Raw genomic sequence first — 21,376 nt, forward strand, 5'->3', positions numbered from 1 at the left:
GAATGTTACTGGTACTTGTACTCAGTGGCGTAGCGTGGGTTGTCAGCACCCGGGGCAAGGCAAGTAATTTGCGCCCCCTAACCCGTGGATTTGCGCCCCCTAACCTGTGGATTTGCCCTAACCCCAGATGTTGTGCCCGGTGCGGCCGGCCCCCCCTGCACCCCCCACGCTACACCACTGCTTGTACTCCACCTTGGAAGGACTTGTATCCTGAAAGGTAGGATATAGATAAGAGTAAAAGGTAAAGGGACCCCTGACCATTAGGTCCAGTCGTGGACAACTCTGGGGTTGCGGCACTCATCTAGCTTTATTGGCCGAGGGAGCCAGCGTACAGCTTCCGGGTCATGTGGCCAGCAGAACTAAGCCACTTCTGGAGAACCAGAGCAGCGCATGGAAACGCCGTTTACCTTCCTGCCAGAGTGGTACCTATTTATCTACTTGCACTTTGATGTGCTTTCGAACTGCTAGCTGGGCAGGAGCAGGGACCAAGCAACAGGAGCTCACCCCGTCAGGGGGATTCGAACCGCTGACCTTCTACCAAATAAATAGCCAACAAGGTGCAATCAGTAGAGCGTGAGGCTTTGGATCTCAAGGTTGTGGGTTCGAGCTCCATATTGGGCAAAAGATTCCTGCATTGCAGGGGGTTTGACTAGATGACCCTGGTGGTTCCTTTCAACTCTATGATTCTATAATTCTCATGTTCAGTCCACCAGGGAGGCAAAAGTGGCATCTCTTACCGAGTCTAATGGCTTCGTAGACGTTCTCTGGGTCGTGCACCAGATCACAGAGGGCCATCAGCGCCCGCTGCCGGGTCAGCAGGTCAGGGTCTTCCAGCTCCTCGTTCAGTTTTGGGAGACCCCTTCGGCCATAGGCAATGGGGGCTTTTGTGGGGTCGATATCAGGGGGCAGTTTGGAGGAGATACGGGGCAGGAGCGCCATCTCAAGTTCCTTCTGTACCACAGCAGCCCTAAGAAAGGAAAGGAAAAAAAGCTGCTTAGGGCAAAGGGAGGGAAAACAAGAGCAGCAGTTCTATGTGTCTTTGCTTCAGTTCCAAGACACAGGCATCAACAGGACACGTGTCTTTTTTTGGAGCGGGGTGGAGGACACCTGTTGCAACTGAAAGCAAGACAGGATTTTAAAGGTAAATATCTATCCTTCTCCCCTCCAACCCCCACCCGCGATTCAATAGGAACAAACAACAATAATATTAACCCTGAAAGAGAAGCACGAATGAAAAACGTGGGAATTCTTGTTTATTTTTTATAAAAATAATAATAATAATTTAACATCGAAATGAACAAAAGCAACTGTGTAAAATATATTACTTGGTGCACACACGCAAAATAGAAATGGCAGAGGGGGAACCCAATAAACCCAGTTTAGCAAAGTGGGGAGAAATGCTCCGAAAGCGGCCGATTCGTCGCCCTGACTAGGCCTCTGGTTGCTAAGCGACCGCGACGCCCTCGCTCCCTACGTCCAGATCTGTGAATACGAAGCTACGCACGCGGGAAAAAAACCCTCTACGAGGTGTTGCCGGAGTCCGACTGAGCGCAAATGTCGTAATTCCCGCAAGTGGCGGCTGGGCACGATGTGTCGTGGTGGGGAGGCCAGGCGAGAGAGAGAGAGAGAGAGAGAGAGAGAGAGAGAGAGATGGTGGCCCTCAAATGCCAGCCTCTGCAGCCCGCGCTGCCCCTGCGGGAAACCCAGACAGCTTCCTCCCAACTGGCGCTTACCAGATTATTTGGACTACAATTCCCATCAGCCCCAGCAAGCACTGCGGTGGTCTCACCCGCCCTGTGCTCGCTGAGGCTGATGGGAGTTGTAGTCCAAAGACCTGCAGGGCGCCAGGTTGGGAAAATGCACAACGCTCTTAATTGGTTGCGTTGCGTTGCATCTATTGTTTCTTCCAAGGACCTCAGGGTGGTGTACATGGTGCTCTTTGTTTTGTTTCCAATTAAATATGGATGTTGCAAACATTTGTCCGGATATAAACCAGAGCCACTGTGGTGTAACAGTTAGGGTTTGGGGCGAAGACCTAGGAGAGATCAGGGTTCGAATCCCCCACTCTGCCATGAAACTCGCTGGCTAACCCTGGGCGCCAGTCACCGTCTCTCAGTCTTAACCTACCTCACAGGGTTGTTGTGAGGATGAAATGGGAAGTTGGACAACCATGTAAACCTCCTTGAGCTCCCTGGATGAAAAGCTGGGTTATAAATGGAAGGAATAAAAACAACAATAATTTTAATAATGCTGGTGATTCAGTTCTTTTTCTTTTTTCTTTAATAAAAGCTGTCCAGCTTTATACAAGCAGCAGGAGGCGTTGCTCAGCTGAGCATGCCAACATCTGGCATTCATTAACCAGGTTTTCTCCCTTCTTCTGAGTGGTTTTTAAGGTCTGCCAGATCTCTCAGGTGGTTGGTTTCTCTGCATTTTAACTCCACCTTCTAAGAGGGAGGCGCTCTGGTTCCTATGGTGATGCGGCAGCCCCTTTCCAGACCTGGAAGCAGCTCTTGCAGGGTGAGTCGTTTTTCCTCTCACTCTTTGCCAATATTGCCCCTTTTTTTGTAAATGCCATGGGGGGAGGGCAGGGGAAAGCCCCTGGTCTGCTGGGGGGTGGTGGTGGGGAATAGGATCAGCCCCCACCGCCTTGCTTTTTTGCAAATTACCCAAAGGCCAGCTTAGAGCAAGTGATTCTGCAAGCTGTTCATGGCCACCTTGCAGCTTCAGACTGGCTGAACTAGGGTGATTTCCCTCCCTACCATCCACATAAGGCTTAATTGGTTCCCCCTCCTCTTTTACCTGTTTGTAACAGAAATGCAAAACCCACATAGAGGATATTGTACAGCAGTTTTCTCCACCATGCTCTTTCTAGAATTCACAAACAAATCGCCACACCTGGAAAAGAAAGCATGAGAGAGAGAGAGAGAGAGAGAGAGAGAGAGAGAGAGAGAGACTTAAAGGCGCATTTTTACAGTGGCTGGCCACTTTTGGGGCCAGAGATCCAAATGGTCCTACACAACCACAACCACACACCCCATGCCGCCTTTGCCAACTTGGTGCCCTCCAAGTGTTTTATTTATTTGGGTTTTTTTATGCCACACCATATAAAGGTAAAAAAGGTAAACGACCCCTGGACAGTTAAGTCCAGTCAAACTTCGTTATGGGGTACGGCACTCATCTCATTTCAGGCTGAGGGAGCTGGCGTTTGTCCGCAGATAGCTTTCTGGGTCACGTGGCCAGCATGACTAAACCACTTCTTTTTTTGGTTTTTTCTTTTCTTTTAACAAAGTAATAATATTAAATAAATAAATAAAACTAAAAATGTGCACCCCACCCCCAAGACCATTCCATTGTAACTATCCAACCTCCCAAAATTTCAACACCTCTTGCGATGGTTTGACCCCTTTCCGTTTTAACAGTACAACTTCTACAAATACCTTCCACATCTCCTTAAAATAATTTCTCCTGCATATTCCTCGTCTTACCTTAATAGCACATGTTAATTTATCATTAATTGTCCCACACCTCTTTATACCATTCTTCCATTTTATATTCACCTTGTCCCTTCCACTTCCTAGCTATAATAAGTCGTGCAGCTGTCAATAAATTTGTGAACAAGTCTTTCATAGCATGCGAACCTCCCACCCCATTGTAAATTGCTAATAATTCTACCTCTGGACCCAGTGATTTCTGTTATCTCCTTTAACACCCTTTGGCAAAAAATGTGTACATATTTACATCCTGACCACATGTGAACGTAAGTCCCAGGACTAAACCGCTTCTGGTGCAACGGGACACCGTGACGAGTGCCAGAGCGCACGGAAACACTGGTTTGGTTGGCAGGAGCTTCAAGTGAGGCGTGTGTCCCACTGCTACCTAGAGATGCCATTGGGGATAGAACCTGGGACCTTCTGCATGCAAAGCACATGTTCTACCACTGAGCTACGAAGCCTTCCCCATATTCATAGAATCGTAGAACTATAGAGATGCAAGGGACCGTGAGGGTCATCACATCCAACCCCTTGCAATGCAGGAATCTATTGCCCAGCATGGGGCACGAACCCACGAACTTGAGATTAAGAGTCTTGTGCTCTACCATCTGAGCTATTCAGCTCCCCTCATCCACAAACCTTGGTCATGCTGACTGGGGCTGATGGGAGTTGGGAGTCCATCAACATCTGGAGAGCCATGAATGTTCCCCAGCCCTAGTGTATGGCTTTTCCTGAGGAATGCCGAGTGAGAGCCATTAGGCCCTGACACTCGGTTCCCTCCAACATGGTGCCCTTCAGATGCTTTGGAACATGACTCCTGTAGGCTGGAGAAGACTGCTCTTCTCCTTAAGAGGTTTGCAAAACAAAGCTGTTCCGGAAAAGACTTTTGGCTGAATGCTCTTGGGTTAGTTTTGGTGTCATGCCGCTATGCCCAGACTTTGTTCCTGGTGTTGGTTTCCAATCCTGATATTTTACGGCTGCTGGTGGGATTGGTGTTTTTTTTAGGAATGGTGGGCATGGCATAGGCTTTTAAATATTGTATGGCATTTCCTGCTTTGTTAGCCTCCTAAGTTCATTTTGGAAATCAGATGGATCATGAGTTTTAAATTAACATTATGACAGATGGGGGACTTGCATAATGACGGACAGGACCATTGCGTTTTGCTAACTGAAGTTGTTTTCCAGCTGAGCCTCTGGAGTGGCACGAGGTGGCCGGGGAGACGGTTAAAATGAGTTAAAATATAATCCAAATGGATAAAGGCATGTTCACTGTGAAATGAGGCCCTCGCAAAGGGAGTCCCCCTGTGCCCTCTTTCTGGGCTATTGTAAGCTCAGAATGCCACTCACCTCTACTATGGCAACATCCTGGCGATATCCTTTATCCATGAAAGGCCTTGCTGTTTTATTATTCAGGAAAATGCCAGGCTCACCAGCTTGCAGTCAAACATGGAACTACTAGTCAGGGAAAACAGACACCCCCACAAGTTTTTAGTACAGTCCAGACTGGGAAATTACAGAATTGGACAAATTCATGGAGGACGAGGCTATCCTTGGCTACCAGCCATGATGGCTCTGCTCTGCCTCAGAGGCAATAAACGTACCCAGTTCTAGGAATACCTTACAAAAAAACATCAACCAACTACTTTTGTCAGGACTGCAAAAACGCAAGCGTTAAGTGCTGGTGTTGTGTTTCGCTGTTGGCAAGTCCCCTGATATGACCCCGATATTGTTTTCTGGTTTGTATTGTCTTTTTCTTTAAAAAAAATGCTTTTAATTAAGTTTTAATTTCAAATACACCAACACCAACAAGATACACAAATATTTCAAATCTTTTAACATCTGTCTTACTTTACGCTCCGTAGAGCAGTTGACTTCCCTCCTTCCCTTCCGCAGGTTTTCTTATTCCAATCACTAATCCACAGTTCCTTAATAATAACTAAACCATGACATTAGATTTATTTCAGTCCTGCTAACGTCTTCAAATTTCTACAGTTCTCACTTATATAGACCATAAATTTACTCCATTCTTTTTAGTACTTTGTTTCCTCCTGACTACGAATCCTATGGGTCAGTTTTGCTAATTCCGCGTACTCGACCAACTTTGTCTGCCACTCCTTCACAGTTGGTATCTCCTGTGTTTTCCATTTTTTGGCTATCAAAACTCTGGCAGCTGTCGTAACATACATATATAATCTTTGGTCCATCTTCTTAATATCCTCTCCTATCAAACCTAGCAGTAGTTCTTCAGGCTTTTTTGGGAAGGTCTATTTAAGCATCTTTTTAAATTCATTATAGATCAATTCCCAAAACTCTTTCATTTTATCACATGTCCACCACATGTGGTAAAAATCACCATCCTTTTCTTTACATTTCCAACAGATTTTACTACTCGTCCTATACATTTTTCCTGGTTTGACAGGTGTGGTGTTTTTTTTAATGATATTTAAATTGTTTGACAATTACAAAAAAAGAAAAAAAGACAATAAAAAGTTACAATACTTCAAAAATAAAAAAATAAAAAACACAATAAAAAACCATACAACAAAGCAATGAGAAAAACAAAAACATTTAAAAGACAAGAACATTTAAAAACACATTTAGTATTTCCATATCTTTATCTTTCATTTACTTGTTTCATCGACCTCCTCACACCTCCCTTTTTTGTATTCTGATTCAATTAACTGTTTCAGCAAATCCTTTCCATCTTTCTCAGATTTTGTTCTAAAATTTGTCTTAACACAATTTGACCTTAAATTTTACACTTTGACCCATTAACAATCCCTTTTTTACTTAGTTCTTTATAACCTTTCTGCTAAAACCATGTAACTTCATTCCAGCATCCTTCTGACATTCATTAATTTTACAATATTTCTGTAAATATACTTTAAATTTTTTCCAATCTTCTTCCACCGACTCTTCTCCCTGGTCTCGGATTCTGCCAGTCATTCTGGTTTGACAGGTGTTAGATACCAGCGATAGTTTTCTGGTTTGTATTGACAGCACCCGCTGGATTTGGGCAATGAAGGCCAACTTCCTGCATGTGACGCCACCTGTGAGCAGAGACAGAACCATCTCCCACTTCCCCAAGGTAGGTAAACTGTCCTCCTGTGTCTGCTGGTTTCATTCCCTGACAGCCTGAGGCAGTGGTTTTCAACCAGTATGCCGTGGCACCCTGACGTGCCTTGCATGGTGGTCAGGGGTGCCATGGGCAACACCAGCCTCTGCCCCTCTTTCCTTCCCTCCCTCCCCTGATGCCCTCTCGCGTTTCTGCCTCCCAGAGGCTTGCATGGCTGTTTTTTACAGCAGCAGCCTTGGCTACAAGCTCCCCAGGCAAATAGTGCCTTTGGGGCTGGCCGGGGGGGGGGGTGCCCTGTGGGGCAGTGTGAGGAAGCACCTCTTTTTTGTGTGTGTGTGGGGGGAGCTCAGAGACCAGGGGCGGCAGCAGTGGCTGCCCACAGGACTCCTAAAGAGAGGGGAGAGGAGAGGAGAGGAGGCTGAGGGAACGGAAGATGTTTGAAAAGCCGTAGGTGCCGGCTCTGCAGGCAAGGGATATAAATAAATAAATAAAATAAAATAAATTTTATTTATATCCCGCCCTCCCCAGCCGAAGCTGGGCTCAGGGCGGCTAACAACAATCAAAATAATCCGACATTCTAAAACATTCATTATAAAATTAATTAAATCAAATTAAATTAAAATCAAATTAATGGCAACCATCAAGCCAAATTCTGTGCATATTGCCGATTGCCAGAGGAGGGGGTCAGGCTGCGCCCTGACCAAAGGCCTGGTGGAACAGCTCTGTCTTGCAGGCCCTGCGGAAGGATGTCAGGTCCTGCAGGGCCCTAGTCTCTTGTGACAGAGCGTTCCACCAGATTGGAGCCGCGACCGAGAAGGCCCTGGCTCTAGTTGAGGCCAGCCTAACCTCTCTGTGGCCTGGGATCTTTAGGATGGGATGATGTAACTGGGCTCCTGAGCCCCCCAGGGGTGCCGTAGAAAGAATGTAGTTGGTCAAGGAAGCCATGAACCTGAAAAGGTTGAAACCCTCTGGCCTGAGGCATTCCCTAAAACAGAGCCTGTCATACCTTTTGCCTTGGGCCTGGCAAAGCTGTCCTAGAGGACTGGCTAGGTGAAGTCCTGGCCCAGCTGATCTCATGCTCCTCCTTCCTGTGTGTCTGCAGTGGTACACACCTGAGGCCTGCCTCCAGCTCAAAGATCACTTCCACGCCCAGGTGAGGAGTGCCTGTCGGAGACAGAACACAGGCACTGTTGGGTGAGTCGGCATCAAGGAGAGATGACGCTTTGTGCCGTAACAAGAGTTTCAGTCACAGGCAATGTTTCCTTATGTATTTTGGAACTGACCTGCAATCTTAAGAATATACGTTTTGCAATGTTTCAAAATTGCTGGGGTGTCAAATGCCTATATAACCTTAAAATCTAAAAAAATGATACCTGTTGACAATTTAGAAGGAACATTGCAGCACAAATAAGATCGCAAGAGGATGAAGAAAGGTTCACACACACGCTTATTTCAGGGATCTGGGGTATTGTCTAGTTTATTCAGATTATGGTAGAAGAATTATTATTTAAGCATTTTTTGTGTTTTACTCTGCACTATTTGTATCTCATATACTGTATGTGTTCTTTGTAATGTTTTTTATTGGTCCGAATAGAAGTATTAATCTGATATGGTTCTTCCATTTCAATGAGACTGTGCAATGTGGAAAAAACCAACATGTGTGTTTCAGGCTAAAAATATCAAAAGTCGTTGTGGTGGGAGACCTCTATGTTGGGAAAACAAGCCTCATCAACAGGTACAAATCTGTTTTGACACGTAGTTTTAGTGGTGTTTGTCAAAGACTGTCCAAAGTTCCAGCCTCAAAGTGCAGCCACTGACCTCAGTTTATAAGTCTTTCTGGCTGACCTGTTTGCATCGTAGCTACCACCTGCCTGAAGCAGTGCTTGCGAAGCACTCCTTAAGGATAGTACCAAGAAGAGGAGACACCCCAGGTTAAAGTTATGTGTCTCCTCCTGACCCATGCCTACGAACACAGCTGCCAGTCTCTGTTTTTGAGTTCCTCCTGCTCAGAACTTGGAAAGGCTCTTAGATGCGTGTTTAACCACACAGCTTCCGCTCACATACAGTGGTGCCTCGCAAGACGAAAAGAATCCGTTCCGCGATTCTCTTCGTCTAGCGGTTTTTTCATCTTGCGAAGCAACCCCGTTAGCGGCTAAGCGGATTAGCGCTATTAGCGGCTTAGCGGCTATTAAAGGCTTAGCGGCTGAGCTGCTAAAAGGCGCTTAGCGGCTTAGAAAAGGGGGGGGGAAAGCGGGGGGGGGGGAATGGCGAGACTCGCAAGACATTTTCGTCTTGCGAAGCAAGCCCATAGGGAAATTCATCTTGCGAAGCACCTCCAAAACGGAAAACCCTTTCGTCTAGCGGGTTTTCCGTCTTGCGAGGCATTCATCTTGCGGGGCACCACTGTACAATGGTTACTAGGGTTTTCTCAGAGAGTTTATTTAGTACAAGAGAGTGGGCCTTTTCTGTGGTGGCTCCCCAATTGTGGGATGCTCTTCCCAGAGAGGCTCACCTGGCGCCATCATTACATGTCTTTAGGCGCCAGGCAAAAACATTCCTCTTTACCCAGGCCTAGGGCTATCAAAAAATCTATGGCCTGTGAAAGTGTGGGGGAGAGGACTGTTATTACGATGACTATTTTATTATCTGGCTGATAGTATGCTTTTTATTATGTTTTTATCCTTGATGTTCTGTAATGTGTTTTTAATGTTGTTCACCACCCTGGGATCTAAGGGTGGTATATAAATTGAATAAATAATAATAGTGGAATATTTCTTAAATACTACTACTATGTGAAAACTTTTGATTTAAGGCAGAGGTAGCCAACATGTCTTCTTCCCTCACCTTTTTTCCATTGATCTTTCTTTCAAACATCCTCTTGTCAGCATTCCCACACCCTTATTTATTTTATTTCCTGCCCTTCACCTTAAGGTCCCAGAGCAGGTTACAGAATTAAAGCACAATATTAAAAACCATCTAAAGCAGCCAATAATAATAACAATAATAGCAACAATAATAATAACAATAAGGTGGGTACTCCCCATTTTTCCCTTGCAGGTTTTGTAAAGATGTTTTTGACCGGGATTACAAGGCAACCATTGGAGTGGATTTTGAAATTGAGCGTTTTGAGATAGCTGGAGTTCCATACAATCTTCAGATGTAAGTTGGAAATGAACACGTGGCTCACCATACGTGCGGGATGCTTTTACAGAGCCAGCCAGAATCAAAGAAACATAGAACCATAGAGCTGGAAGGAACACAAGGGTCATCTAGATCAGCATTTCCCAACCTTGGGCCTCCAGCTGTTTTTGAACTACAACTCCCATAATCCTCAGCTAGCAAGACCAGTGGTCAGGGATGATGGGAATTGTAGTTCGAAAACAGCTGGAGGCCCAAGGTTGGGAAACACTGACTAGATCAACCCCCTGCAATGCAGAAATCTCAGCTATGGCATCCATGACAGATGCCCATTCAACCTCTGTTTTAAAAACTCCAGCGAAGTTTTTAAAGTCCATTCCACTGTTGAACAGCTTTCATTCAGGGGACCTATAATGGCCAAGCAGCCGCCATTCATTTTGAGAAGCAGACTTCTTACTGGTTGTAAACCAAGGGGCAGGGGGATCTGTGGGGGTCTTTTCATCTGTTGGCTGAGCTCCAACTCCCCCCAGCAGCCAGCAAGGCCAGTGGCCAAGACGGAAGTGTGATTAAAAAGGGAAAAGGGCATCTTCCAGATGACATTGACTCAAGCATCACAGTCTTCTTCAGCTTGTACTCCTAAGCCATTTGCTTAATCCCTGGGCTCACTTAGGCCCTCGCTCACCATGACTGATCAAACTTCCCTTATTCCACTCTTGCCCAGATGGGATACAGCCGGCCAGGAGAAGTTCAAGTGCATTGCATCCGCCTACTACAGAGGAGCAGAAGGTGAGTCAAAAGCTTTTTGCTTCCTTGCTAGCAGGGCAAAAGCTGACTCCTGGGGCTGCAGACATTCTCCCATTTACTCTGCCTCCAGGGCACTGCCGCCGCTGGTTCGGGGAGCCGTGTAGACACGACTTCGCCCCAATCCATAGCTATCCTTTCATTTCTGATTAAATACTGCATTTTGAAGCATCCCCCCCCCAAAAAAAAATCTGACTTTGAGGAAGAGAACAACTCAGTTCCATTTTAAGCCAGCGCTGTGTCCCCAGCCTCTTTCCTTCTGGATGTCTGCTGAGTCAGAACTAAAACAACCCCTTTCTCCTGCCTTCTGGACCTAGAATGTCTCCTAATCCTCTCTTGGTTTCGTTGCAGTGATTATAACAGTCTTTGATTTGGCCGACATCCAGACTTTGGATCATACCAAGTAAGTCCTTGCCATTCTTTCTTGCAAAAACTTTCCTGAGGACTGGGGGGGATTAGACAGGCTTAAGCAGGCTGGGCCTGTCAGTGGGTGTGAGCAGGAAGGATCAGGATAGGGAGAAAACCAAAATGTGTTGGCTCTGGTTCCACTTCCTGTTCAGTCTCTCTGCCAGTCCCTTCCCACCACCACTGGCCACAGGTTTCCCACCCCGATAAATAGAGAGGGTTGGTATTGAGGTTTCGCTTGCACTTGCTGAAAGAATGAGGTTCTTATTAGCTCATTGCCTTGTGACACAGAAATCACTGCTCTTCATGTGAAATTGGTGGCACACAGTTTCCCTGTGAGTTCTCTCTCTCTCTCTCTCTCTCTCTCTCTCTCTCTCTCTCCTTCCTGCTGTCTTGTTTCTGTTTAGCATTTGACATATTCCCTGGAGGTGATTGTATTTCCCTGGTGCTGGCACCATTTATCTGTCCCACGGGGGCCTCCCTGCCCGGCTTCCCTCCAGGGTTTTCCGTCGGCACTTGATAAAGATGGCTAAGTTGCTCACCCCCTTTGGTGGGCCAGACACGAGGCATTGCTCCAAGGGGACTGGCAGAGGAGGAGATATTATTTTTTCTCAAGAGGGAAGAACATATGGTGTGTGTTCCTCTTTCTCTGGTTTCCATTTCCTCTCCCCTCTGCCCCTTCCTCCTGTTCTCATCATGCTAATCCCCAGTTCCTCTCATTACTGCTTTCCTCCAATGGATCACTTTCTGTACTTTCATATACCACACAATCAGACCCGAGATCAGGGGTTCTGTTTCAGGATGAATGGAATCGGCCAACATGTGGCTGGTGGACAATGGAGCGTGTGTCAGTGAGTTTGTTCAGGGTGGGGGAATTGTGCAGGAGACGGGGCTGGCCTTCCCCAACTGTAACCCCTTCACATGTTTTGGACTACAACTCCCATCAGCCTCAGCCAGCACAGCCAAGGGTCTGATGGGAGTTGTAGTCCAAAGGCCGACCTAGGCTCTTGCTCACCTGTTTATGAGAGCCAGTGTGGTGTAGTGGTTAAGAGCGGTAGTCTCATAATCTGGGGAACCGGGTTCGCGTCTCCGCTCCTCCACGTGCAGCTGCTGGGTGACCTTGGGCCAGTCACACTTCTTTGAAGTCTCTCAGCCCCACTCACCCCACAGAGTGTTTGTTGTTGGGGAGGAAGGCAAAGGAGAATGTTAGCCGCTTTGAGACTCCTTCGGGTAGTGATAAAGCAGGATATCAAATCCAAACTCCTCCTCCTCCTCTTCTTCTTCTTCTTCTTCTTCTTCTTCTTCTTCTTCTTCTTCTAAGACCAATCCTAACACGGAGAACAATATCAGGTGGTCAGTTACGAGCAAGCAGTGCCGGCTTCCCTTCCCACTTGAGAAATGCCTGATAAATCCTTATATCTAGCATGTCACTATCATAAGTTGCTTATTTATTCACCTTTTCAGCTCTGAAATGTATTAATACTGCCATGTGCAGTTGGCCCAAACTACTGCTGATGAGAGCAGAACTTTGTGGGGCTCCCCATTCTATCAACATTGTATTTCTTCCCCTTCTAGGAGGCTTCCTGTGCACCATTCCTTTAAAACACATTTAATGCCCATTCTCCTCCTTTGCAAAATTCTGGAAACTGTAGTTTGTTTAAGGCAGTGATGGCCAAACTTGGCCCTCCAGCGGTTTTTGGACTACAACTCCCATCATCCCTAGATAACAGGACCAGTTGTCAGGGATGATGGGAATTGTGGTCCCAAAACAGCTGGAGGGCCAAGTTTGGCCATCACTGGTTTAAGAGTACAGTGGTACCCCGCAAGACGAACGCCTCGCAAGACGGAAAACCCGCTAGACGAAAGGGTTTTCCGTTTTGGAGGCGCTTCGCAAGACGAAGTTCCCTATGGGCTTCCTTCGCAAGACGAAAGCCCATAGGGAAATCTCCGGGACAGCGGGGAAGCGCCTCCGCTGTCGCCCGCCAGCATTTTAAAAAGCCCCGGGACAGCGGGGAACTTCTCCGCTGTCGGGGCGATCTTAAAATGCTGGCGTGCGGGAGCGAAGCCTCCGCTGTCGCCCGCCAGCATTTTAAAAAGCCCCGGGACAGCGGGGAACTTCTCCGCTGTCGGGGCGATCTTAAAATGCTGGCGTGCGGGAGCAAAGCCTCCGCTGTCGCCCACCAGCATTTTAAAAAGCCCCGGGACAGCGGGGAACTTCTCCGCTGTCGGGGCGATCTTAAAATGCTGGCGTGCGGGAGCGAAGCCTCCGCTGTCGCCCGCCAGCATTTTAAAAAGCCCCGGGACAGCGGGGAACTTCTCCGCTGTCGGGGCGATCTTAAAATGCTGGCGGGCGGGAGCGAAGCCTCCGCTGTCGCCCGCCAGCATTTTAAAAAGCCCCGGGACAGCGGGGAACTTCTCCGCTGTCGAGGCGATCTTAAAATGCTGGCGGGCGGGAGCGAAGCCTCCGCTGTCGCCCGCCAGCATTTTAAAAAGCCCCAGGACAGCGGGGGACTTCTCCGCTGTCGGGGCGATCTTAAAATGCTGGCGGGCGGGATCGAAGCCTCCGCTGTCGCCCGCCAGCATTTTAAAAAGCCCCGGGACAGCGGGGGACTTCTCCGCTGTCGGGGCGATCTTAAAATGCTGGCGGGCGGGAGCGAAGCCTCCGCTGTCGCCCGCCAGCATTTTAAAAAGCCCCGGGACAGCGGGGGACTTCTCCGCTGTCGGGGCGATCTTAAAATGCTGGCGGGCGGGATCGAAGCCTCCGCTGTCGCCCGCCAGCATTTTAAAAAGCCCCGGGACAGCGGGGGACTTCTCCGCTGTCGGGGCGATCTTAAAATGCTGGCGGGCGGGAGCGAAGCCTCCGCTGTCGCCCGCCAGCATTTTAAAAAGCCCCGGGACAGCGGGGGACTTCTCCGCTGTCCGGGGCGATCTTAAAATGCTGGCGGGCGGGATCGAAGCCTCCGCTGTCGCCCGCCAGCATTTTAAAAAGCCCCGGGACAGCGGGGGACTTCTCCGCTGTCGGGGCGATCTTAAAATGCTGGCGGGCGGGAGCGAACCCTCGCTGTCGCCCGCCAGCATTTGAAAAAGCCCCGGGACAGCGGGGGACTTCTCCGCTGTTCCGGGGCAATTTAAAAGCCCCGGACCATGCCCCGATGCCGGGCGGCGGACGGGAACGCCTCCCCCCACCGCCCGCCATCGGGACCATGCCCTGATGCCGGTGGACGGGCGGGAACGCCTCCCCCCGCCGCCCGCCATCGGGACCATGCCCCGATGCCGGGGGCGGGGCCGCGAAGCCTGGGCGCGCTGATCTCAGCGCGCCCAGGCTTCGGCATGCCGGCAACTCTCCGCAAGCTGCGGCAGCGCTGCCGCTGCTTGCGGACAGGTCCGCGAACCCTGGGCGGACATCTTTTGAAGGCAGGGGGGGAGCAAAGACTTTTGCCCCCCGCCAGCCTTCAGAAGAGGTCCTGGACCTCTTCTGAAGGCCAGCGGGGGGCAAAAGTCTTTGCTCCCCCCTGCCTGCCTTCCCGGGAGAGCGGAGAAACGCAGCACGTTTCTCCGCTGTCCCAGAGGGCTTTTGAATGCAGGCGGGGGGAGCAAAGACTTTCGCCCCCCCCAGCCTTCAGAAGAGGTCGGGGGACACACTGTCCCCGGACCTGGTCTGAAGGCGGTTTCCCTAGGAACGCATTAATTGATTTTCAATGCATTCCTATGGGAAACCGTGCATCGCAAGACGAAAAACTCGCAAGACGAAGAGACTTGCGGAACGAATTAATTTCGTCTTGCGAGGCACCACTGTACTGTGAATAGTAGCCCTCTGATGGTTCCCAGGATTCTGTCTGAGTTTTGTGTGCTTTAAATGTATGGTGTGTATGCCGCCCCCATTCCCTCCAGAACTCTCCACACTGGGATGATCCCTTGTCATTTTTCACCCTACGCAAACTGCCTGCATCATATCATTTATACCCTACCCATCTGGCTGTGTTGCCACAGCCACATCTGGGCAGCTTCCAGTACATATAAAAGCATAATAAAACATCAAACATTAAAGGCATTTACATGAAACTCAGCCATCTTGTGCATTCTAAATCCTTCAGACATTTCCTCTGTCGTCCTCCTCCTCCTCCTTTTTCAGGCAGTGGCTGGAGGATGCATTGAGGGAGAATGAACCAGGCTCCAGCTTCGTCTTTCTCGTTGGAACAAAAAAAGATTTAGTGGTAAGTGCATGGCAGCTCGCAAAATAAATGCTGCAGCTGCTCTACTCGGAACCTTGAGCGGTATTACGGAACTGCAGTTTCCATGCACAATTTATGTGTCCCGTCTGGATGGTAACTGTGTGATGATGGCTGGTTGCCGGGAGCTCAACTTGCCCTAACAGCAGGGCTAGAAGAAGTTCTAGCCATCAGTAACTGCAGCGGAACTGCAACCAATAACCACAACTGGGGGAAACAGAATGTGTGGGTGCACAACAGTGACCTGTATCAGAACATCTGGCCTGCAATATGAAGCCTCCAGTTGGGAGCACTTGGGACAAGCCTGGCTGACAAATGCAGGACACATAGATAAAAGGGGCCTGAAGCAGAGAGAGGGACAATGTCCTTTGTGTGCAGAAGCTGGAGCAAGGGGTCTCTGTGGTCTGTGGTTCCTTCCATAGCCAAGACCCGACAAGGATTCAGAATTCACTTTTCTTGCTGTTGAGTTGAGTTCTTCTTCTTCTTCTTCATCATCATCATCATCATCATCCTGAGCAGCCTCTAGCACAAACACTTTCCTGGTGTCTTTTCAAACCATTTCTGCTCATCAGCTCCTTGCCCTGCTGAAGCAGGGGAAATGTGCCCCCAAAGGATTATGCACTTGTCAGTTCTGGACAGATTTCTTTGGTAAGGCAGCGGGAGGAAAATGCAGGTTTAAAACTCAGAAGAGACCAGCAGCCTATCTAGGCTGACAACAGATGCTTAAAGGCAGCTTCTCCCCTTTACTGTAATAGCTGTACATGGGTTTGGATACAAGTTCTTTTTTATAATAAAGGTTTTTATCAATGTTAAGTCAAAAGTTAAAGTAAACAAACAAGAAAAAAAAAAGTTATAAAACGTAGGAGGAGGACAGAATTTGTATTTTCCAAATAACAGAGAGCAGATACCGTAGGAAAATTCAATCAGCAGAACACCACCATAAATGCTATTTTTTTCCTTTGGGGTTCAAATAATAATAAAAAATAATATATATTTTTTTATTTATACCCTGCCCTCCCCGGCCACAATCAGGCTCAGGGTGGTTAACACTAATAAAATTACAATAAAACATAATAGAAAAAGAAAAAACAGTTAATTAAAATACGGGTTCAACTGTAAGGGCAGGTTCATGTGTTACATTTTCCATACACTGTGAAATAAGAATATAATAATTGCCCAGGTAGAAGGAAGCAAAATTTTCTTGTGCTGAACAGGTTCTTATCTTATGTATCCAACCACGTATGGTCAGATGCTTTTTAGTGCCAGCAGGCAGAGCTTAAAAGGTGGCACAGTCTTCTACAGCTTCTGTTTGGCAGACTAATTCTTCAATGCATTGGTCTAATTCAGCCTTTGCCAACCTGGTGCCCTCCAGATGTTTTGGACGGCAGCTTCTATCATAGCCCACATAGCTGGACGATGCTGGGGCTGGTGGGAGTTGCCAACCGAAACATCTGGAGGGCATCTGGTTAGAGAGAGAGATGGGGGCAGGAATCCAATGTGGTTCACTTCTAAATGCAAATCTCATCTCAGTCACACTTCCTTTTTTAAAAAAAATGAAGGAAAACTTAGCTTTTATCTTTAGAAATTTGCCCTTCTCTCCAAATGTTCCTATACAGTTCACCAGCCCCCAAAAGTGTATAAAAAGGCATAGTGGAAATGACTTGTAAGCATCTGTGTTTATCAAGCGAAACTGTATACAGGGAAAATGTGCCCTAAAACACTTTTTGCAAGGACCTGCTTTTTGGGGGGAGCAAACTAATGTGGAAATGCAGCAAACTGAATTGGGTGGGGCATGGGGAGCTGAAAAGGTGAGAGAAGTTGGGATTGACAGACTTGCCCATCCCTAGTTGGGAAAAGCTGGTCTAATCTCTTTCCAAAGCCAACTCATGGCCACATTTTGCAGAAGCAAATCCCTCTCTGTTCTTAAGAAGGAAAAATGGCTGTTAGGTAGGTCATACAGTGGTACCTCGGGTTACATATGCTTCAGGTTACAGACTCCGCTAACCCAGAAATAGTACCTCGGGTTAAGGACTTTGCTTCAGGGTGAGAACAGAAATCGTGCAGGAGGCCCCATTAGCTAACGTGGTGCTTCAGGTTAAGAACTGTTTCAGGTTAAGAACGTACCTCTGGAACGAATTAAGTACTTAACCCGAGGTACCACTGTATTTGTGTTTTGGGGGTGAGGGGGAAGTTTACCCATTTGCAGCGCAACATAGAGATTGCTGTTCCTTGGCTGTGGTTGCTTTCTTTTTCAGTCTGACGCTGCCTGTGAGCGGACAGAACAGGACGCCATCCACCTGGCCAATGAAATGCAGGCAGAATATTGGTCCGTTTCAGCCAAGACAGGTGAGTTGAGCCCATTGAAGTGTTTGGGAGTGCCAGTGCTGCAGGGCTGACGGGGTGGGCATGCCAGCTGGTCTCCTTCAAGGAGTTAAGCTGCCAGCTTGCCCAGGGACTTACCGTATTTTTCGCTCTATAGGACGCACCTTTTCCCCTCCAAAAATTGAGGGGAAATGTGTGTGCGTCCTATGGAGCAAACGCAGGCTCCTTGGCTTCAGCGAAAGCAACGCTAAGCCTCCGAAGCGCAGAGGGAGCACTCCCTCCGTGCTCCAAAGGCTTCGCGTTGCTTTCGCTGAAGCCTAGAGAGCGAGAGGCGTCGGTGCGCACCGACCCCTCTCGCTCTCCAGGCTTCAGGGATAGCCGCGCGCAGCCACTCCAGCAGGGAGAGGCTGCGGCTTCTTTAGCCCCGCGCAGCCTCTCCCAGCAGGGAGAGGTTGTGTGGGGCTAAAGAGGAAGCCAAAACAGCTAGCGGGATCCATCCCGCTGGCTGCCTTGGCTTGTGCCATAGCCGCGCGCAACCCCTCCGGCAGGGAGAGGTTGCGCACATCCTGTATACTGCTCTTTGGGGCTGGGGGGGGAAAATAATTTTTTTTCTTGATTTCCCCCCCTAAAAACTGGGTGCGCCCTATGGTCCGGTGCACCCTATGGAGCGAAAAATACGGTATGTGGGACAGTGTCTTTCATAGTGGTGCTCTGCTTGGGTGCAGAGTTTGATCCTTGTGAAATGCACCCTTCTGCTCTGGAACTCCACACGGGCTCATGCCAAGATGCCAAAGGTAGTCCCTTGAACGCCCCCCCATTTTTGGGAGGGGGTGGGTAGGGATGTTGGAAGAGACAGGAGCCATTCTTTGTTTATAGCAGCTGCCTATAGTACCACCCTGTGTTTAAAACGGGAGTGGCTAACCCATGACCCTGTGGATTTTGATGGACTACAACTCCCATCATCCCCAGCCAGCAGAGTTAACTACAACTGCTGCAGTTCGAGAGCCACAGGTTAGCCATGCACACTTTAAAACAGTGTTTCCCAAACTTGGGCCTCCAGCTGGTTTTGGACTACAACTCCCATCATCCTTAGCTAGCAAGACCAGTGGTCAGGGATGATGGGAATTGTAGTCCCAAAACAGCTGGAGACCCAAGTTTGGGAAACACTGCTTTAAATACTTGAGCCCCTCAAAGGTTACAGCAATTCCCTCTACCTCCCCACCCTCTCTTTCTCTCACCAGGGGAAAACGTCAAGGGTTTTTTTTCCCGAGTTGCTGCCTTAGCCTTTGAAAAATCGATGCTGATGGAGCTGGAGAAGAGCAGCAGCCGAATGGCCCAAATTGGTGCAGGAAACCTCATCAGTAGGTTGAACTGAATTGTCTTTGTTTGATTAAAACAACAAAACATTTTCAAGGGACGAGGATAGGGGGGGGGCAGATAGCTTTTTCTTCTGCTTAAAAAAGTCTTTGCTGATTGGTTGCTCTCCAACCATTTTGGGCTCTGACTCCCATCTGCCCCAGAATCGCAGGACCACTTGGAAACTTCAGCAAGCCTGAAAATGCAAAATGACTGACCAGGGTTCCACTTAGGGCTTGCATAATCCATGTCTTAAAACTGGTTGCGCTGGTTTCTGTTCTGTTCCCAGGCCCAATTCAAGATGTTCACATTCATCTTCAAAGTATGAAATATGTTATAGGCGGTCTTTCTGGTATCTGGGGCCCCTTTTCCTACTTCTCTGTGTTCTGTGCTGTAGCACGCACACATTCCCTTGGGTAAGCTGATCCTGTCTTAAGTGGTATATAATATTCTTATGAATAAATAATAAATATAAATGCATATAGCAGCCCCTCCCCTCCACAGTGACTAGGACTGATAGGACTTGCAGCCCCAAACCTCTGGAGGGCACCAGGTTGGGGAAGGGAGGCCAGTAGGACCCCAGCCTTCATGCCGACAAGCACAGGAAGGTTGCCTACCCATCTAAAGCTAAAGGGACCCCTGACCATTAGGTCCAGTCGTGGCTGACTCTGGGGTTGCGGCGCTCATCTCGCTTTATGGGCAGAGGGAGCCAACGTACAGCTTCCGGGTCATGTGGCCAGCATGACTAAGCCGCTTCTGGTGAACCAGAGCAGCGCACAGAAACGCCGTTTACCTTCCCGCTGGAGCGGTACCTATTTATCTACTTACACTGGCGTGCTTTTGAACTGCTAGGTGGGCAGGAGCAGGGACCGAGCAACGGGATCTCACCCCGTCGCGGGGATTCGAACCGCCAACCTTCTGATCGGCAAGCCCTAGGCTCTGTGGTTTAACCCACAGCGCCACCCGTGTCCCTTAGCCTATCCATCTAGCGCCGTGCAAATGTTTATGAAGACTGGGATGAACACAGCTGTTGCCTGTTAACCCTTTCTGGAAAGTGATGTTCCAAAAGGATTGATTTGGCCATTTCTTTGTTCCCTTGTTGCAGAAATAGAAGGGGACTCGCCGGAGACTTTGGAAGCCAACCCACAAGCCAGCCCAAGTTGTTGCTAGTAGCCAGCTGTGGGTATAACAAGTTCCTGGCCTGTTGAAGGATTCGCCAAATTGCACTTCAGAAAAGCAGCTGAATATCTGAACAAGCAGCAGCAGCAGGACAAGGAGGGGGGCAGGGAAACAGCGGTGCAGCCCCCCCCTGCCAAAGCCCACTTTGCTTTGATCTGCCTTCAGGGGAACGGACAGCCTCTCTCCTCTCTTTGGAAAAATTCTATTTTCTGAGCTCACGTTATGGGAAATGATCTGCCTTTTCCAGGAGGGTGTGTTTGTTATCAGCACAATCTGTCTTTCTCTTTCTCTTTCTCTCTTTCCCTCTCCAGGAAACCCATCCTGTTCCAAACTTGCAAAGCCTGTTTCTGTGGAAACGACAGACCTTGGGAGTGGAGAGCACACGGTGGACCTGCCCTATGAGAGAGGCTGCAGATGTGAAGGAAGCTCTGATTTGGTGTCTCTCTGTGAATTCAGTTAGACCTGGCGCCCTCCAGGTGTTGGGGGCTAAAACTCCTTCTAGCCCAGCTAAGGGAGCAGGTCATTCTTCCCTAGATGCCTTGGACCTCTTGACTGTGGCTGGAGGGAAATGTAGTCCCAAAACAGCCTCTACCAGCAGGTGCTCCTGAGAGTTGTAGTCTTGGCAGCTTTGCATCCTTCTCAAGCTGAATTTCTCTAGTTCGTGATCACCGTGGTTAATCATAGTGCTGACTTAATCATGGTTAAGAGCAGCAGGAGGAATCTGTAGAATCCGAGGGGTGAGGAAATGAAGGAAGAGAAAGCACATAGTCCTGTGGTCCTTCTCAGATGGTGGTTAAGGAATGAGCAGCATCATTCCATCTTAGCCAGTAGTGGGTGGTAGGTTGCCTCCCGAGTCTTCTGCATTGCTCCGAGGTGTGGAATGATCCCACTTCTCTAACTGCCTTAGATATTAGCAGCTGCAGTTGTACAAAACTGGTCTTTATTTTCATGTCAGTTGTGGAATTAAACGTGCTTTCTGATGTCCTCTGAAGACTGATACTTTGGAAGCCAGAACAATTTATGCTAAAACATCCCCCCACCCTAGGAGAAAGGGGAGAGCTGCTTAAAGCCCAGAATGTGCCTCTTGGCTAGTTTGGTGTGTGTGTTCCAGCCAGATTGGATGTCCGTCATTTCTCTGCTACCTTTAATCTTTCTGGCACCTTCCCCAGTCTCTGGGCAGGCACTGGGTGCCACGGACTTTTTGTTAGTGTAAATGTGGCATGTCTACTCCCTGGTGGCCAGAAAACTGCATGGCCCCCAGAATCCAATGAGAGCTGAACCTGTCAAAAGGCAAAGGCTGTGCACACATTATAGACTTAAAAGCACAGCTAAGACAGGGTCGTCGTCCCCCCTTCTCAAAATGGATCAAAGCTAGTTTG

The 21,376-nt window shown here is 48.5% G+C and overlaps 2 protein-coding genes across 8 annotated transcripts in view; one reads left to right on the forward strand and one right to left on the reverse strand.

The window, feature by feature from the left end:
- Positions 1-1,720, reverse strand: part of RSPH14 (radial spoke head 14 homolog) — a 60,446-nt gene extending 58,726 nt beyond the window's left edge. The window contains exons 1-2 of one of the 4 annotated variants that reach the window (XM_077920579.1): positions 1,505-1,720; positions 738-967 (exon numbers count right to left, since the gene is read on the reverse strand). In XM_077920579.1, the coding sequence (XP_077776705.1) occupies positions 738-939 (202 nt within the window). In that variant the 5' untranslated portion in view covers positions 940-967; positions 1,505-1,720. Of the gene's footprint in view, positions 1-737; positions 968-1,212; positions 1,280-1,325; positions 1,431-1,504 lie in introns of those variants that run through there. The other 3 variants (XM_028709043.2, XM_077920581.1, XM_077920580.1) reach the window with 3 other exon arrangements.
- Positions 999-20,981, forward strand: RAB36 (RAB36, member RAS oncogene family). 4 transcript variants are annotated; one of them, XM_077920582.1, is made up of 12 exons: positions 999-1,141; positions 2,383-2,517; positions 6,492-6,579; positions 7,670-7,761; positions 8,237-8,302; positions 9,625-9,726; positions 10,427-10,491; positions 10,858-10,909; positions 15,044-15,125; positions 17,396-17,486; positions 18,704-18,823; positions 19,108-19,939. In XM_077920582.1, exons 3-12 carry the CDS (start codon positions 6,511-6,513, stop codon positions 19,236-19,238), a joined length of 870 nt encoding a protein of 289 aa, XP_077776708.1. In that variant the 5' UTR covers positions 999-1,141; positions 2,383-2,517; positions 6,492-6,510; the 3' UTR covers positions 19,239-19,939. The 4 variants fall into 4 exon arrangements, with proteins under 4 accessions (XP_077776708.1, XP_077776709.1, XP_077776710.1 ...); XM_028709047.2 differs by lacking the exon at positions 999-1,141 and having other exon boundaries at positions 2,381-2,517; positions 19,924-20,981; XM_077920583.1 differs by lacking the exons at positions 999-1,141; positions 8,237-8,302 and having other exon boundaries at positions 2,322-2,517.
- The last annotated feature ends 395 nt before the right edge of the window (positions 20,982-21,376 follow it).

This window comes from Podarcis muralis, chromosome 16, assembly GCF_964188315.1.
Source record: "Podarcis muralis chromosome 16, rPodMur119.hap1.1, whole genome shotgun sequence".
NCBI classification, from domain to species: Eukaryota; Metazoa; Chordata; class Lepidosauria; order Squamata; family Lacertidae; genus Podarcis; species Podarcis muralis.